Source organism: Agelaius phoeniceus, chromosome 21, assembly GCF_051311805.1.
Source record: "Agelaius phoeniceus isolate bAgePho1 chromosome 21, bAgePho1.hap1, whole genome shotgun sequence".
In the NCBI taxonomy this organism is placed as follows: Eukaryota; Metazoa; Chordata; class Aves; order Passeriformes; family Icteridae; genus Agelaius; species Agelaius phoeniceus.
The window spans coordinates 10,244,742-10,263,905 of record NC_135285.1 but is presented as its reverse complement, the minus strand read 5'-3'; the positions used below and the strand labels follow the sequence as shown (position 1 = coordinate 10,263,905).

General features: G+C 43.3%; 1 protein-coding gene across 18 annotated transcripts in view; it reads left to right on the top strand.

Annotated features, from left to right (window-relative positions):
* STRBP (spermatid perinuclear RNA binding protein) overlaps positions 1 to 19,164 on the top strand; it is a 75,263-nt gene that overhangs the window by 27,305 nt on the left and 28,794 nt on the right. For 11 of the 18 annotated variants that reach the window (XR_013184932.1, XR_013184931.1, XR_013184930.1 and 8 more), the window contains exons 5-17: positions 501 to 645; positions 5,904 to 5,998; positions 6,408 to 6,503; positions 7,274 to 7,385; positions 7,969 to 8,066; positions 8,530 to 8,641; positions 9,350 to 9,442; positions 10,283 to 10,482; positions 12,449 to 12,610; positions 13,369 to 13,503; positions 14,021 to 14,161; positions 14,717 to 14,840; positions 16,714 to 16,758. Coding sequence is in view for 15 of the 18 variants with exons in the window: in XM_077189130.1 (XP_077045245.1) it covers positions 501 to 645; positions 5,904 to 5,998; positions 6,408 to 6,503; positions 7,274 to 7,385; positions 7,969 to 8,066; positions 8,530 to 8,641; positions 9,350 to 9,442; positions 10,283 to 10,482; positions 12,449 to 12,610; positions 13,369 to 13,503; positions 14,021 to 14,161; positions 14,717 to 14,840; positions 16,714 to 16,758 (1,558 nt within the window). In the remaining 3 variants the exon portion in view is untranslated. Of the gene's footprint in view, positions 1 to 500; positions 646 to 5,903; positions 5,999 to 6,407; positions 6,504 to 7,273; positions 7,386 to 7,968; positions 8,067 to 8,529; positions 8,642 to 9,349; positions 9,443 to 10,282; positions 10,483 to 12,448; positions 12,611 to 13,368; positions 13,504 to 14,020; positions 14,162 to 14,716; positions 14,841 to 16,713; positions 19,095 to 19,164 lie in introns of those variants that run through there. The other 7 variants (XM_077189125.1, XM_077189123.1, XM_077189122.1 and 4 more) reach the window with 3 other exon arrangements.

The following is a 19,164-nucleotide window of genomic DNA, read 5'->3' as shown; positions in this document are numbered from 1 at the left end:
ACAAAAGGAACAAGGGAGGCTCAGAGACTCAGGAGCTGCTGCTTTGAAGGCTCATGGAGAGCAGATGCTCAGCCATTTTCATCCCAACAATGAGGGAGCTGCAGAGCAGACTGCAGCAGGGAAGGGGTCAGAGCAGACATCCCACCCACCGGTGTGCGGAACCAGGCTCTGCACAGAAGGGGTGGCTCGAGGCCTTTGAGCCATCTGTGGCTGCCCTTGTGCTTCTGGAGGGTGAGAGAGGTCCCAAAGGGCTGCTGAAAGACCTGCAGAGAGATCACTGCAGAGACTGTGGTACAGTGCATGTTAATGGAGCAAACTGTAAGGCAGTTGTAGCACTGGCTACAAAAGAAATGTTTTAAATTGTTTTTAATGAGGGAGGCAAGGCTGCCTTTGTTGCTGCAATGCCCTGTAGCCTTCTCATTAGCTGAAACACATACACAGATTCTTCACTTTTTCAGTTGATTTGGGAGAGTCTTGAAATCTTTCTTGGTGACTTTCAGAAACTTACAGAAGAGAAGTATCTGGTGGAGGAGCATGTAAATGAGGCAGCTATTGTTATCCATAACACAAAGGAGCCCAAGCTCACTTTGAAGGTGATACTCACATCCCCTCTCATCCGAGATGAAGCAGAGAAGAAGGAAGGAGGTACACAGAGCGTTTTAATTTGGTTTTAAGACTGTTCTAGCTAAATGTCCTGACTGTGCAGCACAGGGTTAATTGGCAAGTATGTTTTTAATTGTGCATCATGTAGTGACTTGACTGGCTATTGCCACCATGACTTATATTATTTGTGCCTTAAAAAGACAGCAGTCACTTAAATGTCATGTAAATATGTGTAGTTTTCCTTTCAAGCAATATTCCTACAGTGTTAAGTCTGACATACAATTAGATCTTAGTTCTCCTTTCTTTCAGACTTGCTATTTAATTCTTGAGCACCTGGCGCTGCACAGTCTTGTTTGCAAATGAAGTCAGTCAAGTGGGATTGGTTCATAGTTTCTTGAAAAACTCATAAAAATGTTTCTCTTTATGTAAAAGCCCTCTCCTGCAAAGCTCGCCAGAGTGTCGTCCTGGCCCTCAGTTTTTATTGATTGATGATGTGTATGTTTCTGGCTTTAAGAATTTCCTAACTGGGATACAATTGAAGTTATGGTGCTGTGATACAGCACTTTTGCTTCTGAATTGAACGTTGTACCTCATGTCCTTAGAGTAAAATAGTTCTAGAAAACTGTCACTTAGTCCTTTCCGTTCCTTCTCCCTCACCGCGGTGTCACACAGTTCTGTGCTGCAGGAGTGGGGCCTGTGGTACCAGTGAGGCTGGAAACAGACTGTGAGCAATAGAGAAGAGCAAATGTAGCCATACTTTGTTGTATTTAAAAAATCTTTTCAGTAATTTCTGCTTCCGCTTCCCAAACCTATCCCTAGAAACTTTGCCACTGGATGATGTCAGACCTTTGACCAACTGGCCACTCTCTGTCATGACAACTGAGGCAGCTGGGCCCGTGTGGGCTAGGGAACTCCCTGTTGCTCTCTTCCCATTTCTAGACTTGCCACCAGACCTTTGCTTCCTCCCTCTCCCATGGAAAACCGACGGGGTGAGAAATGTTGGTCAGTTTTTCCTGGTTTTGTTGGAGGCGATGGCAGGAAGGATCCCTTTCCAAGTGACATGTAACACTTTGGCAGCAGTTGAATGTAGAAAAATCTTACAGAACAGATGAATGGCAAAGATCCCTTAATTACACTGGCTGTTTATTCTGAAATTAGCAACAATGCTGTTTCCAAGACCATTAAAAATAAACTGCATATTGCTTTAGTTGTTCAGCTTCCCACAAGATGCTGAGACCAGCCCTGGAGCTGCTGCAGCTCATCCATGTTCATGAGAGAGCCCCAAGTGTAGGACGAATTCCGATGGTGAAGGATTTGTGAGATTCCCACCGGGGATACGGTTTTACACAAAGGCTTCTGCCCAAGTATTTTCTTGTAAAAATTGATGCTGTAATGCCAGCGAAGTCCAGGAATTTCTGAATTAATCTCAGACTAAAGGAGAGTTGGAATTTTATGCTTTCTCATGCTTAAAACGTAGGTGGTCTATTTTTTTTTCAGTATCTTAAAATATTTTCAAAGGTCTCTACTATATTTTTGAAATTTAAAATGGTTTTACCACCTCTCCTGAAGTGGTTATACACTGTCATTCTGTGCAGCTGCTGAGAGCAGGGAATAGGGTCATGGGTCTCATTTTAAAGTCCAGGTTCCTTGGCATTGATTCATCACAAAGAACAGAGACATTTATCATATTCCTTTTCAAGGTATATGGAGCATTATGCAGATGTCACTAAATAAGTTGGGAGGGATACAATTTTTTTTGTAATCTTTCCAACCATTTAGATTGGAATCACATAGAATCAGACCAAAAAAATTTCATGTGAATAGGGAGAATAATTGGAGAAAACTGGTGAAAACACCTTGATCTCCAAAGCACTGCCATATTTTTTCACTACCACTGAACAGTGTCAACCAAATGTAAGTAGACTTCCTATGCAGTTTTACAAGCCTGTCAGTTGGCTCCATGCATTCCTTTGACTGAAGGAGCTCAAAGTGCTGCTGAACTTGCCTTTCATCTTCCATGTAAGATAGGCCCAGACTGCCTGAGCCTGTGGAAAACTGACCAAGGTTTCTGTGGTGGGATTAGCACTAATCTGTCCTCTAACAACCCAGGTCAGGCCAACGGCCCTCGTTCCCAGTGCTCCCATTGTTCTGTAGGAATGCTGTGTGTGCCTTCATGCCCTGATGTCAGAATGTATTGAAAAACATTCCTGGATTTCTCTTCAGTCCCCACCTCTTTGGAAAAGTGTTCATGTTTAAGATGTGGTGTTTGTCCTATTTGTTTTTGCTGCTCCTTAGCAAAAATAAATAGTGGCTCAGTGTGTGTGTGCATTTTGGTGTTTCTCACAAACAGCTACCCATAAAGCTCTGCTTTCTCATGTTGAGAAGTCAAGCACCTAAATTTGCCTGCATTTTGCATCCGTTTAAATTTTAAACTTCTTAAGAAACTGAATTTTTAGTCACAGCATCAAATATAAATTGGGCTTTCTGGACCAGAACCTTGTATCCTGAAAACCAGTTATTGTTACTGAGCATACAGTAAAACAAATAATATAATTACAAACAAGCTGGCTCACCAAAGTGGGGCTGAAGTCCCGTTGCTCCTGGAGCAGGACATGGCCAGTGATGCTCCTAAGGGGCCAAGTGCCACTGCAGGGGCAGCAAGCCCCAGCCTGCCTCCCCTCTCTGGAGAACACAAGGCTCCTCGTAGGGCTCAGATGAATGGAGTTGGCAGCTCCTGTGTGAAGAGAATGCTACAGCAGTGGGGAGAGAATTCCTGAGGGATTGGTTCTGCGTTGCATAGTGTGAGCTAACGTCAGGGCTTTAGAATTTACTCTTTACTAAACTCCTTGGATCGCTGCCCTTGTTAAAATTACAAGGGAAAAAGGAAAGCTTTGCAATCCCGTTTGAAAATTTTGATTTGGTCTCACTTTCCTGACTGGCAGAGCATGAAGAAACATGCCATTCTCCTGAGGGGTCTGAAGGGAGCCCGCTGCAAGCCGCTCGCCCTCTTCACTGCCTGTTCTCTTCATCTTTCTGTTTAATAGAATCTTGCACCACAAAGTTGGCAGACTGCAACATCAGGACACTGGGGCTGAACAAGCAACTGGCAAAATTCTCCAAGATATTTGTAAATTAGGCCTTGGAAAATGGTCTTAATCCTGTAAGAAAATGTATGGTTCTCAATTGTTGGAACACATCTTAGGAGATTTTTGGTTCACCTGAATGACAGGTGACATGTATTTTGTTTGGTTTGTAGTTTAAATGAAAAATTAATTTACTTTATCAATGGCTGCAGCAGTCTTTAGCAAAGCCTCATATAACACTGAACCCCAGTTCATTGCAAAAAAATGATGATTTTGCAGTCAGTCACCTTTGCCATTTCTAACGTTTTAAAAGAAGATTCTGATCATTCATTGACAGTACTTGTTTGATACAATACTTGAGCTTTAAGCAGATGTTTATATTGTCTGCAGTGAAGTTTTCTCAGAGAACTACCCAGATGGATGTTGAGTAATCCTGTGCTACAAATGTCACTCCTGAAAACAACGAAACTGCAAAGGAAATTTAGAAGCAAATCTTGTGTTCCAAAGTGACCTTTTGTGCTCAAAGAAAGCCAGAGCTTTGAGACTTTGCAGCTTTTATTTGGACACTGATTTGCAAAGCAGACAAGAGGAGTGATTAATCCCAGTCCTGGAATGCTGTTGATGAGGGCAGTAACAAACAATGCAAATATCTGCTGTGAAGTTCACAGGGGTTAGAAAATAAGCTTATAGCACTTGAGTCAGCAGCTGTGAACTGCAACCATCACCTGTCAGACAAGATACTGGTTCTGTTCAGTTTTACACTGGTGGGGTTTTTTTGCTTTGGGCTCTTTTATTCATCATAACATCAAGTGCTTTTACCAGAGCCACCTTCCCAGGAAATGGCTTAGGAGAGGCAGCCTTAACATTAAAGATGCAATTGCTTGTGCAGCCAGTCCCATTCAAAGGAACCCATGGAAATGTCCTTGGAGATGGAACTAACAAACTGATGGTACTTTTTCCTCATAACCTGTCCTGGTATTTTAGATGTCTTGCTGGATTTTGCTCATCTAGCAGAGTTTTCAGTTTGCAATGGATTTAGTATTTCATTCACCTCTGCAAAGGTCGCTAAAGACCTGGAGAATTAATCATTATGAATAATGAAAAGAGTCCATTTCCAAATTATTTATTTTTAAGTCAAGAGTAACTATGTATTCATAGAAGAATGTCATATTCAAGGTTTTAGTTAAGCCATGGATTCATTTTGTTATTCCAGATGTTCTCAACATCAGCTAAAACTAGTATTTTTGTAATGTGATTTCACAGAAATCTGTCATTTAATATAGAGTTTCCAGAGAATCTGGATGTCACAAACTCCTTTGGATTAAAATACAATAAATACAGAAGGACTGATAGAGATTTCCCCTTAATGTAGAATTGGATGTGGCTGCTAAAAGCAGTTTGTTACAAGTTGGCTGATAAAGGGGGGGAAGGCAAAAAAGTGTAAACCTGGACAGAAAATATCAGTGTCTTGTCTCTCAAATCCATCTTTGAATTTCCTCTGTTGGTTTCAGTTGCTGTTGGGAAGCTTTTACTTGAGGGCACTTCCTCTCAAATACATGAATGACCTGGAAGTTACCAAACCCATTCTTTCATATGCTCTGGTTATATGAAAGACTAATCAAACTAAAGTATTGTACTAGCAGTTCTGTATATTTCTTCCATTGAATTATACTGGCTAGTACTGTTAATGCAGTATTATTTCAAATATATTCAATGTTTTCTTTGGAGTTCTCAACAATTGCATGGATGTAATTTCACTTTCTATCTATTACATTTTTTTTATTACCCTTTGAGAATATCTTCCTCTTGTCCAAAGAAGCTTTGAAATTCCGTGCCACCTTTGTGGAATAAAAGTCACAAAGAATAAGAGGAAAAAAAAGCCCAGTACATCCCAACAGAAAAAAAAAATAAAAAGGAAAAGTGCTATAGAGCTATTTTCTGCCCTGAAATGTGTTCTACATTTTTAATAAGATCCCAGATTGTCTGTAGCAGTGGCCATCTTTATTATTACTATTATTTTACAAGGAGTGAATGCCTTTGCTTCTGTTGCACACGTGCACATTTACTACCTTTAATGGCTTGTTTAAATTAAATAACACCGTGCACTTAAATTCTGGGAGTCTTATTATCTCATTGAGATGCTGCCGCTCTTTTTGTATTGTGACAGAAACCCCTTGGTCAAATTGTATCTGTCTCTTTTTATCCCATTTTTACCAGTAGATAATGTTGCGATGAAAGATCCTCCGGACTTATTGGACAGGCAGAAATGCCTGGAGGCCTTGGCGTCTCTGCGGCACGCCAAATGGTTTCAGGTTGGCTCTTTGTTCTTACCTTGTTGTTATTGTAGCCTTGCGAGGTTTTATTTGAGACAGTATTAATTTTAATGCCTCTTTAATTTCTGACTAGTCCCTCCTAGAGCAAAGGTCTAGAATTCCAACCCAGTGCTGTACTGTGTGAGGGCAAACGTGACAGGGAGACAGTCAGCTGGTCCAGAGTTGTCATGAGGCTACAAAAGCAATCTTGACATTTCGCTGCCTTTTTTATACGTCTCTCTAAATTCAAGTGTACTTTTATATAAGTGTTTTTATTTTGCATGAAGCTGATTAAGTATTAAGTAATAATAATTTAAAATCTATCCCAGGACTCTGTGCATTTAAAAAGAAAAGCAGAATTGAAGACCAGGCTTTTGCAGGTGTATTGGAATCATTTTGTTTGTTTTAGGCCAGGGCAAATGGACTAAAATCATGTGTAATTGTCCTTCGTATTCTGCGGGATTTGTGCAACAGAGTCCCCACATGGGCACCGTTGAAAGGCTGGGTAAGTACAGAAAGAGCTGAAGGCCACAGGGTCATGTCTCACATCTCCTGAGAGTTGCAGCAGTGTCTGGACTGGAGAAAGCAGAGTCTTGTATGAGACTCCTCCTTCTACCCCTGTTCCTTTGCTCCCCATTAACTGCTCCCTGTGTAGAGGAGAGAAGGCAAGTAGTCCTTGAGTCTGTGATGCACTGATCCCATGGAGAGGGACACACTGATCCCATGGAGAGGGGCACACTGATCCCATGGAGAGGGACATACTTTTGTGGGCCTTGCACATCCCAGAGGATTGGCAACAGACTCCCACTTGTTGCCTTCCATCCCTCTTGTTTAGTATTCTAAAACTATCCTGCTCCTGTGACAATGCCACTCCTGCCAGCGGCTGTTGCCCTTTCATGGGCAGGTTTGCTCTGCCCATGGAGAGGAACACTCTGTAGGGCAGCAGAGGTGGTGTTTCTCTTGTGTGGAACTGAAAGCTCTCTGAAAGGAGAACATTCATCTGGCTTGACTTTAGAGACCTCTCCTTTTTGACTTTTTGGGCAGACAGTGAGGACACCAGCTGCTCTCCAAAAGGTGACTCAGACCAGGGGGACAGAGATGTACCCTGCACAAGGACATGGCCTCATCTGGGGCAGGTCTCTGTCCCTCAGACCTGTAGTGGATTACAAAGTGTCCTGATGTGAATGTTCATCCCCTCTACCCCTCCCCCCCATTTTTAACTTTCAGTCACAGTTACCCTTGTGTCCATACTAATCGTAATTTAATGTCTTCTAGCCACTCGAGCTTATATGTGAAAAATCTATAGGTACTTGTAATAGACCTTTGGGCGCTGGGGAAGCGTTGCGACGAGTGATGGAGTGTTTGGCATCTGGAATTCTGCTTCCTGGTAAGGGGCCAGGTGAACTCCAGGAACACAAAGGGATGCTCAGCCCACCTAAGCATTTAGCTGTTGCTGTAGGATTACATGAGAAATGCCTGCCGTGAACTCTGATCCTGCCATGGAGTGAAATGATTGGTTTTTTCTTTAAAATATAAAATTAAAAGAAAGGATTTTGCATAGTGGTAACTGTGTGAATGATATTGCCACTGCAGGAGAAGTTACCGGGGAATGTTAGATTTGTTATAAATTAACCCCTACCTCATTAAGGGGTTGCAGGTAAATAGACTTAATGATTATCTGGTTTCTACAGATTCCTTGAAATCTACATATCTGTCCAAATTATGTGTTTTCTTCCAGACCTACTGATTTCAGTTAATGTTATCACCCATGTGCAGTGTTTACTCTGATAAGGTCTGTGGCCACTGCAGGGGTATAAAACCCTGGGTCAGTTTGCATTGTGTGAGGCCTGAGTCCCTGCTGGAGAAGGGCTGCTGCCCTGTGTGCAGCAGCTGGGCTCAGCTGCTCTGTCAGTCCCTGTTTGCACCCTGCTGCTGGTTCCCTCAGTAATCCCCGTTCCTCTCCCTGCCAGGGGGCCCGGGGCTGCACGACCCCTGCGAGCGCGAGCCCACGGACGCTTTGTCTTACATGACAGTTCAGCAAAAAGAAGCCATTACACACAGTGCTCAGGTAGGCAACTCTGTGTGTGCTGCAACTGTGAGGAATTCAGCTCATTAGCACCATTTATTCTCTGCCAGGATGGCTTGTTTTCATGGCAGTCCTGACAGTTCTTGGGCTGCACTATCGTGGAAAGGTTAAACCATAGATCAGGAGTACAAGAGTTAAATTTGTGTGAAATCTTATCCTTGCAGAGGCAGCGGGGTGCCTGTGCACCCACCTCGGCTCGCAGCACAGAGCCCTTGGGTGGGCTTCCTGTCAGTGTGCCCTGCATTCTGTGATACAGAAATTCAGGAGTTTTATGTTTTTAGACATTAGTATTTCCCACAGCTATTGCAGAGGCCAGCTGTAAAAGCTGTCTTCTTGTCTGTCAAAACCACAGAAGCAGTTTTGTGTCTAAAGACTTACTAAAAAACTTGAGCAACTGAGGTGAAATCCTGCTGTGATTAATGTGTGTGTCCACTGTCCCTTTCAGCACGCGCTCAGATTATCAGCCTTTGGGCAGATCTATAAAGTTTTGGAAATGGATCCCCTCCCATCAAATAAGTCATTTCAGAAATATTCCTGGTCAGTAACTGACAAAGAAGGTAGGTATTACTTGTTCCAAAAGTCACTACTTGAGCAGCAAACTAGGAGTTAACTTAGAATGGGTGAAGTTCGGAATTATGTGCTGTGAATGTGAAGTAGAAGCTATTCTTTGTTATATGTGCGGTGATTTTTGTTTTTCCAATATTTCATTGTGAGAATAAAATCTGGAAGTTCTAGTCTCTAGAAATACCAAGAGACAAGAGGCACAACAGCCATAATATAGCTGTTGATTATCTTTAAGCACAAAGTCCCTTGGCATGCAATGAGCAGAAGTAGTGTTTGATTCTTATGCTGGCGAGGAGAGACTGCAGACGTGTCAAAAAGCATATAGTGAGTGTCCATAATAAGAATTACTCAAAAATTATTCCTAGAAAACAATATATATCTAACTTTAAAAATTTCCATTTGTATTTTTTTTGTAAAAACAATACTGTTGGAGGTCTTGCTTAGACTAAATGTGGAGAGCAGCACTGCAGGTTTGTAGTCCTTATCCCACACCTGGTACTGGACACAGCTCCTGCCTGGCCTGGCAGAGTGAGCAGTAAACCAGTATTGGCTTTCATGTAGCAATAAGAAAGCTGTGACTGATGGATGAGTTCTTTTCTCTATAAACAAGCAAGAAGCAGTGTGGGACTAATCAGACTCCTGCTGTGGGATCGTGTTTTTCCTAATGGCATATCCATATTACAAGGAACTTTATACCCTAGGTACAGGCTCATCTGCTCTGAAGAGACCGTTTGAAGACAGTGTCGGGGATGATAAAGATCCAAATAAAAAGATGAAGCGTAATCTGAGGAAAAGTAAGTGCAGCACTTCTCCACTCTGTTTTCAAAGATCTATTGTACAGGGGGAGCTGCTTTAAAAGCTTCTCTGTGTTGGTGTGGTAGAGCATGTGAAAAAGTCCTTGGAACAAAATTGTTGTCTCTATCACCCTGCATTTGGAATGTCAAACACATCTCTGTGCATCTGAATTTCCCCTGACGTGCTTTACTAACTGAATGATTTGCATTTTTAAATGGGATTACCCATCAAGTTATACCAGAACTGAAGCTGCCCAAGCAGCTAAGGTACTTTATTGGTTACATCCCTCTATTGTGGGGTCTTTTTAAAGTACTGCAGTGACTTTGGTGAGTGAAGATTGCACTCTCTTCACTCTTCCCCTTCCTGAGTTAGGTGCTGGTCTCTCAAGATCTCCCACAAGGAAAATAAGATGTGTAATCTGCAAACCATTGATGTTGCACATATGCACAGACTAGAAGTCTCTTGGCATTGCTGGGATCCAGTCATTCTGGGGGCTATTTTCATTGTGCCACTTGGATGCCAGTTCTGGATCTGGTTCCCCATTAGCTATAAAACCTGTTACTCCTTTTACAGCAGGCAGGAGGAGTACAGCTAACTGCAGCAGAATGTTGTTAATATAAAACCAGGTCACTATAGTTGTTACCCCGAATTAGAATGGCTTATTAAAGACTTAACAGTGTTATGGCTCTCCTCACCCTCTTGAGAGGCTGAGGGATGGTTTTGCTCCTTGATACAGACAGAAGGCACTGAAATGCAAACTGTTTCATTTTTCTGTTCATCTTGTTTTGTTCATTTTCCTTTCCCCTCCTTCCCCCACCCCTTCTACTATCTTGTACTAGTACTAGATAGTAAAGCAATAGATCTCATGAATGCTCTGATGAGGCTGAACCAAATCAGGCCAGGGCTTCAGTATAAGCTGCTGTCACAGTCTGGTCCAGTCCATGCCCCAGTCTTCACAATGTCTGTAGATGTTGATGGTACGACTTATGAAGCATCAGGACCTTCTAAGAAAACAGCCAAGCTCCATGTGGCAGTGAAGGTAAGGCAGCCTGAAATAATCTGCTAACCCCACATCTTGGGATGGAGTATGAAATGTACTTAAAACTAGACATATGCAAGCTCAAAATTAAAACAAAAAATCATTAAGCTGAGCTGCTCACTGTGTGCTCTAAAGACAGCTGGTTCAAAGAGCATGACTGGTTTTGTGCTAGTGGGGGGGGAAGAATTTCCTGGAGCTCTACAGGTCAGCTCATGTTGCAGTGGACTGAATGTGGTGGTGCAATTCTGGATGGGAGGGGTTTAGTTCTGTTCTACTCCTTCCTCCTGTTGCTTTGGAAGTGGCATGTTGGTGGCTGCTTCTTTCTCCCCCTCCTTCTCTGTGTCCATTCCTGGCTTGTGAGCTCCTGGAAATAGAGTTCTGTCCTTGGTGCCTGAAGAGTACCCCTGTGTACTGGGTAAACCATGATTTATCCAGTTAGATTTCCAGTAGGACACTGGTGTCATTCAGAGACTGGTCAAGCTGCTGTTGCTTCCTGTAGGTGCTCTACATGACAGCAGGACAGACTGGAATGCCCAGTGTGAGCATCCACCAGATGTGGTACTTGGGGACGTGGCTCAGTGGTGGGCGTGGCAGGGCTGGGGTAATGGATGGTTGGACTCAATGATCTTAAAGGTCTTTCCCAGCCTAAACGAGTCTACAAAAGAACATCTGTTAATAGAACTGCTCTTCTGATAGGAACAGGCCCATCTGTCATTCTGTGCCTCATTTTGTTTTGAACAAGAATTTCCTTTTTAGAATCTTCATCTGGCAACTTTCTGCTTTCCTTTGATTTCAGTTTTGAAAATCCCATTGTCCTATGTGCTTTCAAGTTCAAAGTGTCCAGAAGCATCTGAGGGCATGTGTTATTCCTTCAGGAAAAGTAGCTCCCTGCATGTGTGTCCTTCCAGACCTTTTGCCTCATTCTTTTATTTTTCCTACCTCCCTGCAGTTTAAAAAACAACAAAAAAAAGCCCAAAAAACCCTCTTGCCCTGAAAATTTGTGACTGCTCTGCCCTTGAACCTCTCTGCGTCAGCCAGATCTGTGCTGGTGCCGACCCAGCTCTGTTTTCTCTAAATTTACACATCAAAACATCCGCGATTCAAGCCAAGAGGAAATGGGTGGTGTGGTCAGAGTTGCTTTTTTTTTCCCCCCTCTCCTTTCTTTCTTTCCCTTCTCAGCAGACCCAGACCCTGCCTTCCAGTCTTATAAGAGGGAATAATGTGAGATTTCACTTTCTAATCTGACCTTTTTAAAATGCAGAAGCCCTAAAAATGCAGCCAGATGTGCCCCAGTGCATGGCAGCTGAGCCGGGGGTTTCCCCAGGCAGGTCTCAGCTCAGGGATAGGACAGAGTCATTTCTGCAGATTTGTTCTTGGCCCCAAATTTTCAGCAGAGTTTCAGGTTCCTTTCAGTTTCCCTTGCCCTATGTGTGGTAGCTCTGTGCAGCTGGATCAGGAAGCTGGTTAAGGGAGAGGCTGGCCTTGCTCATGGAGGATGTTTTTGAAGGAACTGAGCTCCAGAAGTACCATCTTGTACAAGGCTTGAATTCTCACAAGACTGTTTGTCACGTTTGCCCCACAGTCTGTCTCTTGATCTGTCCATAGACACAGGGGGGAAATCGTGCATGAAACTATTTCCTTATAAGGCCATTAAACAGTGTCTTTAATTTCTTACTTTACAAGGAATTCTTGAGATGATGAATGACACTCATGAGTATCTTTGAGACTAAAATTCTGCTTTGTGTTGATTCCACTTTTAGAAACCTGAAATTATTTTCCCCATTGATATTGTATTCCCTACTGATAACCAGTGAAATGGATATCTCCATTTCAAATAGGAAAAAACTAATATTCTAAGGAATATTTTAAAGTGTATGGTGGATTGTTTGTTGTGTTGTGATCAACTTTGTATTTGCTCCTGTTCTGCTGCCTCTGTCACAGTTCTTTTCATGGGGCTTTGTTGTAGGTTTTACAAGCAATGGGGTATCCAACAGGTTTTGATGCAGATGTGGAGTGTGTAAGTTCTGATGAAAAATCAGATACTGAAGGTAAAAATGAAACAACGTCTTCAATCTCAAGCAATAATAATACTGGCAATTCCACAGCTGACACCTCCGCTACCCTAGAGGTAAGGATTGCGTTGAAAGTACAAAAGATGGAGGTGTGGGGTTTGGGGTTTCACTTTTCATTGGGGTTTTTTTTTCTGTTCTACTTGTCAGAATGGTAAAACATAATATTCTTCTAGTTGGGAAACAATTTCCAGTGTGTAATCATGGATAACTCAAACCACATACATATTTAGCCACTGAGAAATTTCCAGGGGACTGGAAATGGGGTATTTTTAATGGAACTGCCCTGTTTTTATCCATAGCTGAGAGAATTCTATTGCAGACTGATCTGGTGTGCTGAGATCTCAGCTTTACCTTGCTTTCCAAACAGTTACAGACATCTCTACTAAGACACGTGCCTCAGTCTGAGCTGGGTGGTGCCAGGACATAATGAGGTGGAAGAGCAGAGATGTGTGCAGGGCTGGGAAGGCCAGTCTCTGAAAGCCTTCGAGTTCAAGGAACTTGACACCATGGCCCCACCTTCAGCTTCGGATTCTCTCAGGGCTGCAATTCCAAGTGCAGCTGGTGTCATGTTTAGTTTGTGCAGGCACCAGATCAGGCCATGAGGACAGCAGCCCTCACTAACAAATAAATGGGTGTGACTTCTGGGACACCATTGTTGGTGCTCCTGCCCTTCTTTAGAGACTTGCCCTTTGCCGTGCCGGCATGGCGGGTTGCTGCAGCCAGGGCAGTGTTACCTGTGATACAGCTCTGCAGAGGTTTGGCTGCATTTTGAAGAGAGAAAGGCTCTGAAGTAACACCCTGCATGTCTCTCTAGGTAAGAACTCAGGGTCCCATACTCACAGCAAGTGGTAAAAACCCAGTGATGGAGCTCAATGAAAAGAGAAGAGGTCTGAAGTACGAGCTCATCTCCGAAACAGGGGGAAGCCATGACAAGCGCTTTGTGATGGAGGTGAGAGGGGCAGAGCTGCAGCTGGTCATTAATGGTGCAGCAGAGTCACTTGCTGCTCCAGCTCACATTTTTGCTATTTTGCCTTTTGCAATGCACATTGGTGGTGATTTCTCAGGTTATGTATTTCTTTGTTGCTGTGATGATTCAGCTGGGGAAAGGAATAGCCTTTCTACTTTAGGAAAATACAGTGAGAATTCAAACTGGATTCTGACCAAAACTTCATGATGAGGAAGACTCTAGGGTATGGGTTAAATCCAGTATCCAACAGATATGCTGGTCCTCTTTGAATTGCAGTTGTAGTTGCCAGATTCCCAGTATCTGTGACACACTGGTTCCCAAGATAACCTTGGTATCCTTTACCAGTTTCAGATCTAGAACCAATAGAAATTTGTCACATAAAACACTAAGGATGTTTTTTCCTACTGAAGTTCTTTATGGGTGGCACATCAGCCGAGTGGGTGCAGCATGGTGTTCCTGTGCATTAATACTAGGCATAAACTCATGTCTTAATTTTCAGGTAGAAGTAGATGGGCAGAAGTTCAGAGGTGCAGGCCCAAACAAGAAAGTAGCAAAAGCAAGTGCTGCATTAGCAGCACTTGAAAAACTGTTTTCTGGGCCTAATGCAGCAAATAACAAGAAAAAGAAGATTCTTCCTCAGGTAAGAACTGTAACTTGCTTTTTGGACCATTATCCCAGGTCTGGGTTGGTTTTGATACAGAAGGCAGCATTTTAGTAAAGTGAGGTTAGCACAGGCTGCTGGTGTTGTGAGCTGGTTGTTTGGGGGTGAGATCCTGGCCCTGCTGTAGTTATGTGGAACCAGGAGGGTAAGGGAGATGTAAAACCAGTGCTGTAGGTTGAGGAAAGTGGTAAGGAGGTGGGAAAGACAGCATGGAGGAGCAGCAGAGAGGCTCAGAAGCCAGCAGTGTTCAATCATGCCCAAATCTGGGGTAAATAAGGCACAGTCTGAGGGAAGGGACTGCCAGGGCTGAGCAGGGGGAACGTGCTGGGCTCTGCAGGCAGTGGCAGGGCCAGGGACCCGCTGTGTCCCTGTCACTCACATCCTTTGGCACAGCACTCTCCAGTCTGTGCTCAGCCAGCCTGGCACATCAGGCACGTTTACAGAGCCCTCTCAAAGGGGATGATTTAATGCAGGTGGCCTTGTATTCCTGCAACACTCACTCTCTAAACTGCTATTTTTTGTCACTCTGGGCAGACTAAAGGGGTTGTCAATACAGCTGTTTCTGCAGCAGTCCAGGCTGTTCGAGGCAGAGGACGAGGTGCTTTAACACGAGGGGCGTTCGTTGGGGCAGCTGCTGCTACTGGATACATAACACCAGGTAAGACACCACACCTGTAGCTGACAGTTTAGTATTTGTCTGCTGGGGTGTTCTTTTTCATGTGTGTTATTCACCTGTGCAAGTGATTCCTTTAACCATCTGACATGGAGCAGAAGGCTTCATGGGGATTTAAATAATTCAAAGAGCTGGAAAACTGGCAGACTGTATCCTTTATGAGTGTGCAGCTCAAAGCTCTGTGTGCACAGAGCACACAGTTATGGGCATAATGGCTTTACTATTTTATGATTTGTCTTCATAGTTCATTGCCATGGCACAATTCCCAAAACTCTCTTCCTACCTAAGAACCTTCTGGATCATGTGCTGGTTTAGCATTAGGAGTGCCTTTTCCAAGAATCCTTTGTGAACATGAAGTCAGCAGGCTCAAGATTCCGTGAGCTCCCAAAAATTCTCAATGTGAATTCCACCTGGAAGCATCTAATAGTAGCTTCTGTGGTGGCCAGAAATAAAAGAATTTCTTTTCATGCTCTGGCTGATGGGGAATCATCATCCACACTGCATTGTTCTGATCAGCAGAAACAGCTTCTGAAGTTCAAGGGCTTCTGGTTCCCATTTCACATTTTCACAAGAAAATGTTCATGAAATGATCACTTTCTCCATCCTCAAATTACTTTTCAAAGTGCGTTTTCTTTGTGACTTTACAGCATGTCTGAGGTTTGTGGGTGACATGTGAAAGGAATCCAGACATTGTTTTTGCTTGTTCTAAGAACCACAGATTTGTAAGGATGAGATGCTGAAGATGCCTTAGTCAAAGCAAATCCAGTAGTAGCTTCCAAAAAATAACACTTCTAGTCCTCATGCTCAGGCTTTCAGATTACAGCATGAGCTCTAATTAGACCCTCCAGCAGCTCACACGTGCTAATAGCACAGCCCTGTTGTTGGGGAGCCTTCCTGCCCGGCACCATTGGCAGCATGTCATCTTCATTGTTCCTGTATGGTCATGTCATTTTAAATATTAAAACCCAGTAATTCATTTTTAATGGCTGTTAACATTGTTTTTGGAACTGTCTGTCTGCCTGAGGAGTCATTTAAGAGACACTTTAACCTGCCAAGGGGCATGCTTCTTGCCAGTGTGGAATTATTCCAGAAATAAGTTTCATTTCCCAGTTGCTGTAGTTAAGCTTTTATTGGCCTTGGCCTTCACAGATTATTTCTCTCTATCACCTATTCTTCTCAGAAATCTCTTACTTTTTGGAGTGACACCAGCAGTCTCACCAGAAAAAGAAACCCTGTAAAGCCTTCGTGAACTACTGACATGTAGAAACCAATGCTGGTGTTACCTGTGTTGCTTTTTCTCTCAGATACTTCAGAGTCACACTCTGCTCTCTGGGGGAAAACTATCTGTTTGTGTGGAGGTGTTCACATGTCTTCTGTGGAACTCTGTCTGTTAGAAATGACAGAGAAAGCCAGGAGCTTTACTAAGGGGGACGTGACATCTGCCACAGGCATCCAGCATTTTCCTTTTAAAGGAAATTTAGGAAAGTGACTGTTCTCTGCATAGACTGCATTTGTGTTTTAAGAAGAACATAAGCAAATATGAGATGTCTGTGTCATGCCAACTCCATGCTCTGAACAGTGCAGACATGAGGGATTGAGTGGAAAAGAAAATGCTGAGGAAATGAAATAGGGAATTTTAACTCTGAGATGCTGAGGCTTGAGAAAGTCCCTGGCAGCTTGGCCTTTTGGCTACCGCATAGGAACATTCAGTGTTTTCAGCAATATTTGTATGTATTGGTGTGAGTTTGGTTTTGCTGTGCTCCTGCTTCAGGCACAGGGTCCCTGCCCCTGTGCAGGTGTGCAGACACTGAGAGGCAGGGCAGGGAATGACCCCTCTCCCTGCTGTGTTTCCCTGCAGGCTATGGAGCACCGTACGGATACAGCACAGCGGCACCAGCCTACGGTACGTACAGCCCTGTAATTAACACCTTAGAAATTATGCAGAAACTGTTGTGGCAATCCAAATGTGGCAGTCCAAGGAGAAATTCAAAGAGATTTAAGCTCTTAAACCATGACAACAACACCACTTTTATGCCATAACCTTGTGGTTCTTTTTTGGTTGGAGTAGCTTTTTGCCTCTGCTTTGCCTGGTCTGTGGAAGGACTGCTTGTTCTAATTGCCTGTTCCCTTCATACTGGAACCCAGTCAAAGTAGTTCCCTTACTTTTTACAGCCAGTCTGTGCTCCATTCAAAGACTACCGAAGGGCCTATTTCAGCATCTCTGACTCAGATTTAGCTAAATGGCATTACAGTAACATTGGTGAAATGTTTGCTCCCAAGTGTAAGTGACTTGTGGACAAAGCTCCCTTAATGCTGTCAACTCTTTGAAGTCTACGGGAAATACCCCCCCACCCCTGCAGGCTAAAACACCACTGCTTGGGACACCAGGATGGCTTTTGGGTAGTTGGTACTGGTAGCAATCAGTCTGTGAGGCAGCCAGGACATGGTCATTTGCCACAATGCTTTTCACTATGAAACATGTTCTATTAGGCTGGCAAAGCACTGGTTTCATGGAGATTGTAAAATGAGCTGATAACCAGAGAGCTGTGATGGAAGGGTTTTCCTTAACTCGGCTTCTCCCTCCCCACTGGCTTGTTTTATGCTGGACTAACAATGCATTCCTCTAACCGGCCCTTTTGGTTACTTTGAATGAGGTTTATGTGGCAATGGGAGCAGGGCAGTTTGGAGTCAGTGATATGTCCTGGCACACAACGTGAGCCCACCAGGACCAGTCCCACCAGCCTCTCCTGTGGCAGGGACTGGTCACAGTCTGCTGCTCAAATGACCGGCATGTTTCAAGGCCTGGAATTTTTCATATGGGAAACTTCTGCTTTTTAGTATTTGTAATAAGTTGTTCCTCCCAAATCTCTCTAACTTGAGCAGTACCAACTCCCCTGATATCATTATAAAAGTTAAAAATATTTTGAAATGTCAATTACATGACTTTTCTAGACGTATGAGCTCTAACAGGGCAAAAATGCTGCTGCTTTATGGAAAATATTTGCTTAGCCTGACTGGGACCAGCTGGTCCAGTTCTGTACTGAGAGGGAGAACGGGCCCACGGGCTGTGTTCAGTGTGGAATTCTCCCCCAGATTTGGAGCAAAGCTCTGTAGTTTTACACCTGCTGACTGGCCCTGTCCTCTGACAGAAGGCAGCTGGCAGCAGGGCTGTCCCATGGAGCGTTGTCCTTTGTGGTGCATCACACAAGGAACAGCAACGTGTTTTCTCAGAGAAAAATGAAAGGGAATTTAGTTTGGGGTATGGATTTTTTAAGACCCCCCTTGGTTCTTTTCAAGCAACAGTCTCAGAGTATAACCAGGATTACTGGTACCTGCATGTCTGTGTTTTTACAAGCAGTGACACACTGTGACATGAGGAATCCTTTCCCTGCTGAAGGCAGGAATACAACTGTTACCAAGTTTCCCTGCAGCTTTTCTTGCTTTTTTCATTCATTCCTTCCTGTTTGGGATTTTTTTTTCTCATTATGCCTATTTTGGGAGCTGGATTTTAAGCACTTAGGTGTATATATGTGACATATCACTGACTTCAAAGCATTGTGGAATTGGATGCCCCCATTCTTCACATAAAGAGTTTCTGTTCTTAATGTCTTATGATTGTGATGCAAAGTTCTGGGATAATGCTTTTTGGCTGTAAGGTAAACATGTCTCTTTGCCTTTGTAAGCTGTTGCATGTTGGGAAACTTCACTTTGATCATCTGGTGCTCTGAAATACCTGCTGTTGCTGCTTTGTGATTTCTAAATGGATACATAGGTTAAATACTAGAATTTAAATAGGCAAGATTAAAAAACCAAACAAACGTTTAATTGTGCAGAAGTTTGTGAGGCCACAAGAACTCTAAAATAATAATGAAATCAGGCAGATGTCAATCTTTCCAGATTTACTACTTCAACTCAGGAGAGGAAGTGCAGAATAAGGAAGCAGATGCAGAATTTACTGTAGGTGCTTGATTTTTGGCTGACCTACCTGGATGCTGATCAAAACTGCTGAACAGTTTCCCTGTGAGTTGTATTTTATGCACAGCAGTGCCTGTCTAGAATATCTGCAATTGCAACTGGCCTGTGAAATTACCTCAATGTAGCACAAACTAGTAGAGATTAATTACCATAAAGATTATGAAATAGAGCTTCAAATCCAAATATACACTCTGCTTTTGAGAATATTACTTCCTTAATTGTACCAAACACCAGGACAAAAATAAAGCAGACTTTAAGCTATAACCATCTGTCTGAAACAGTGCAAAGTGGTGAAGCGTTACTGTTTATGGGACTCTGCACCCTGACAGCACAT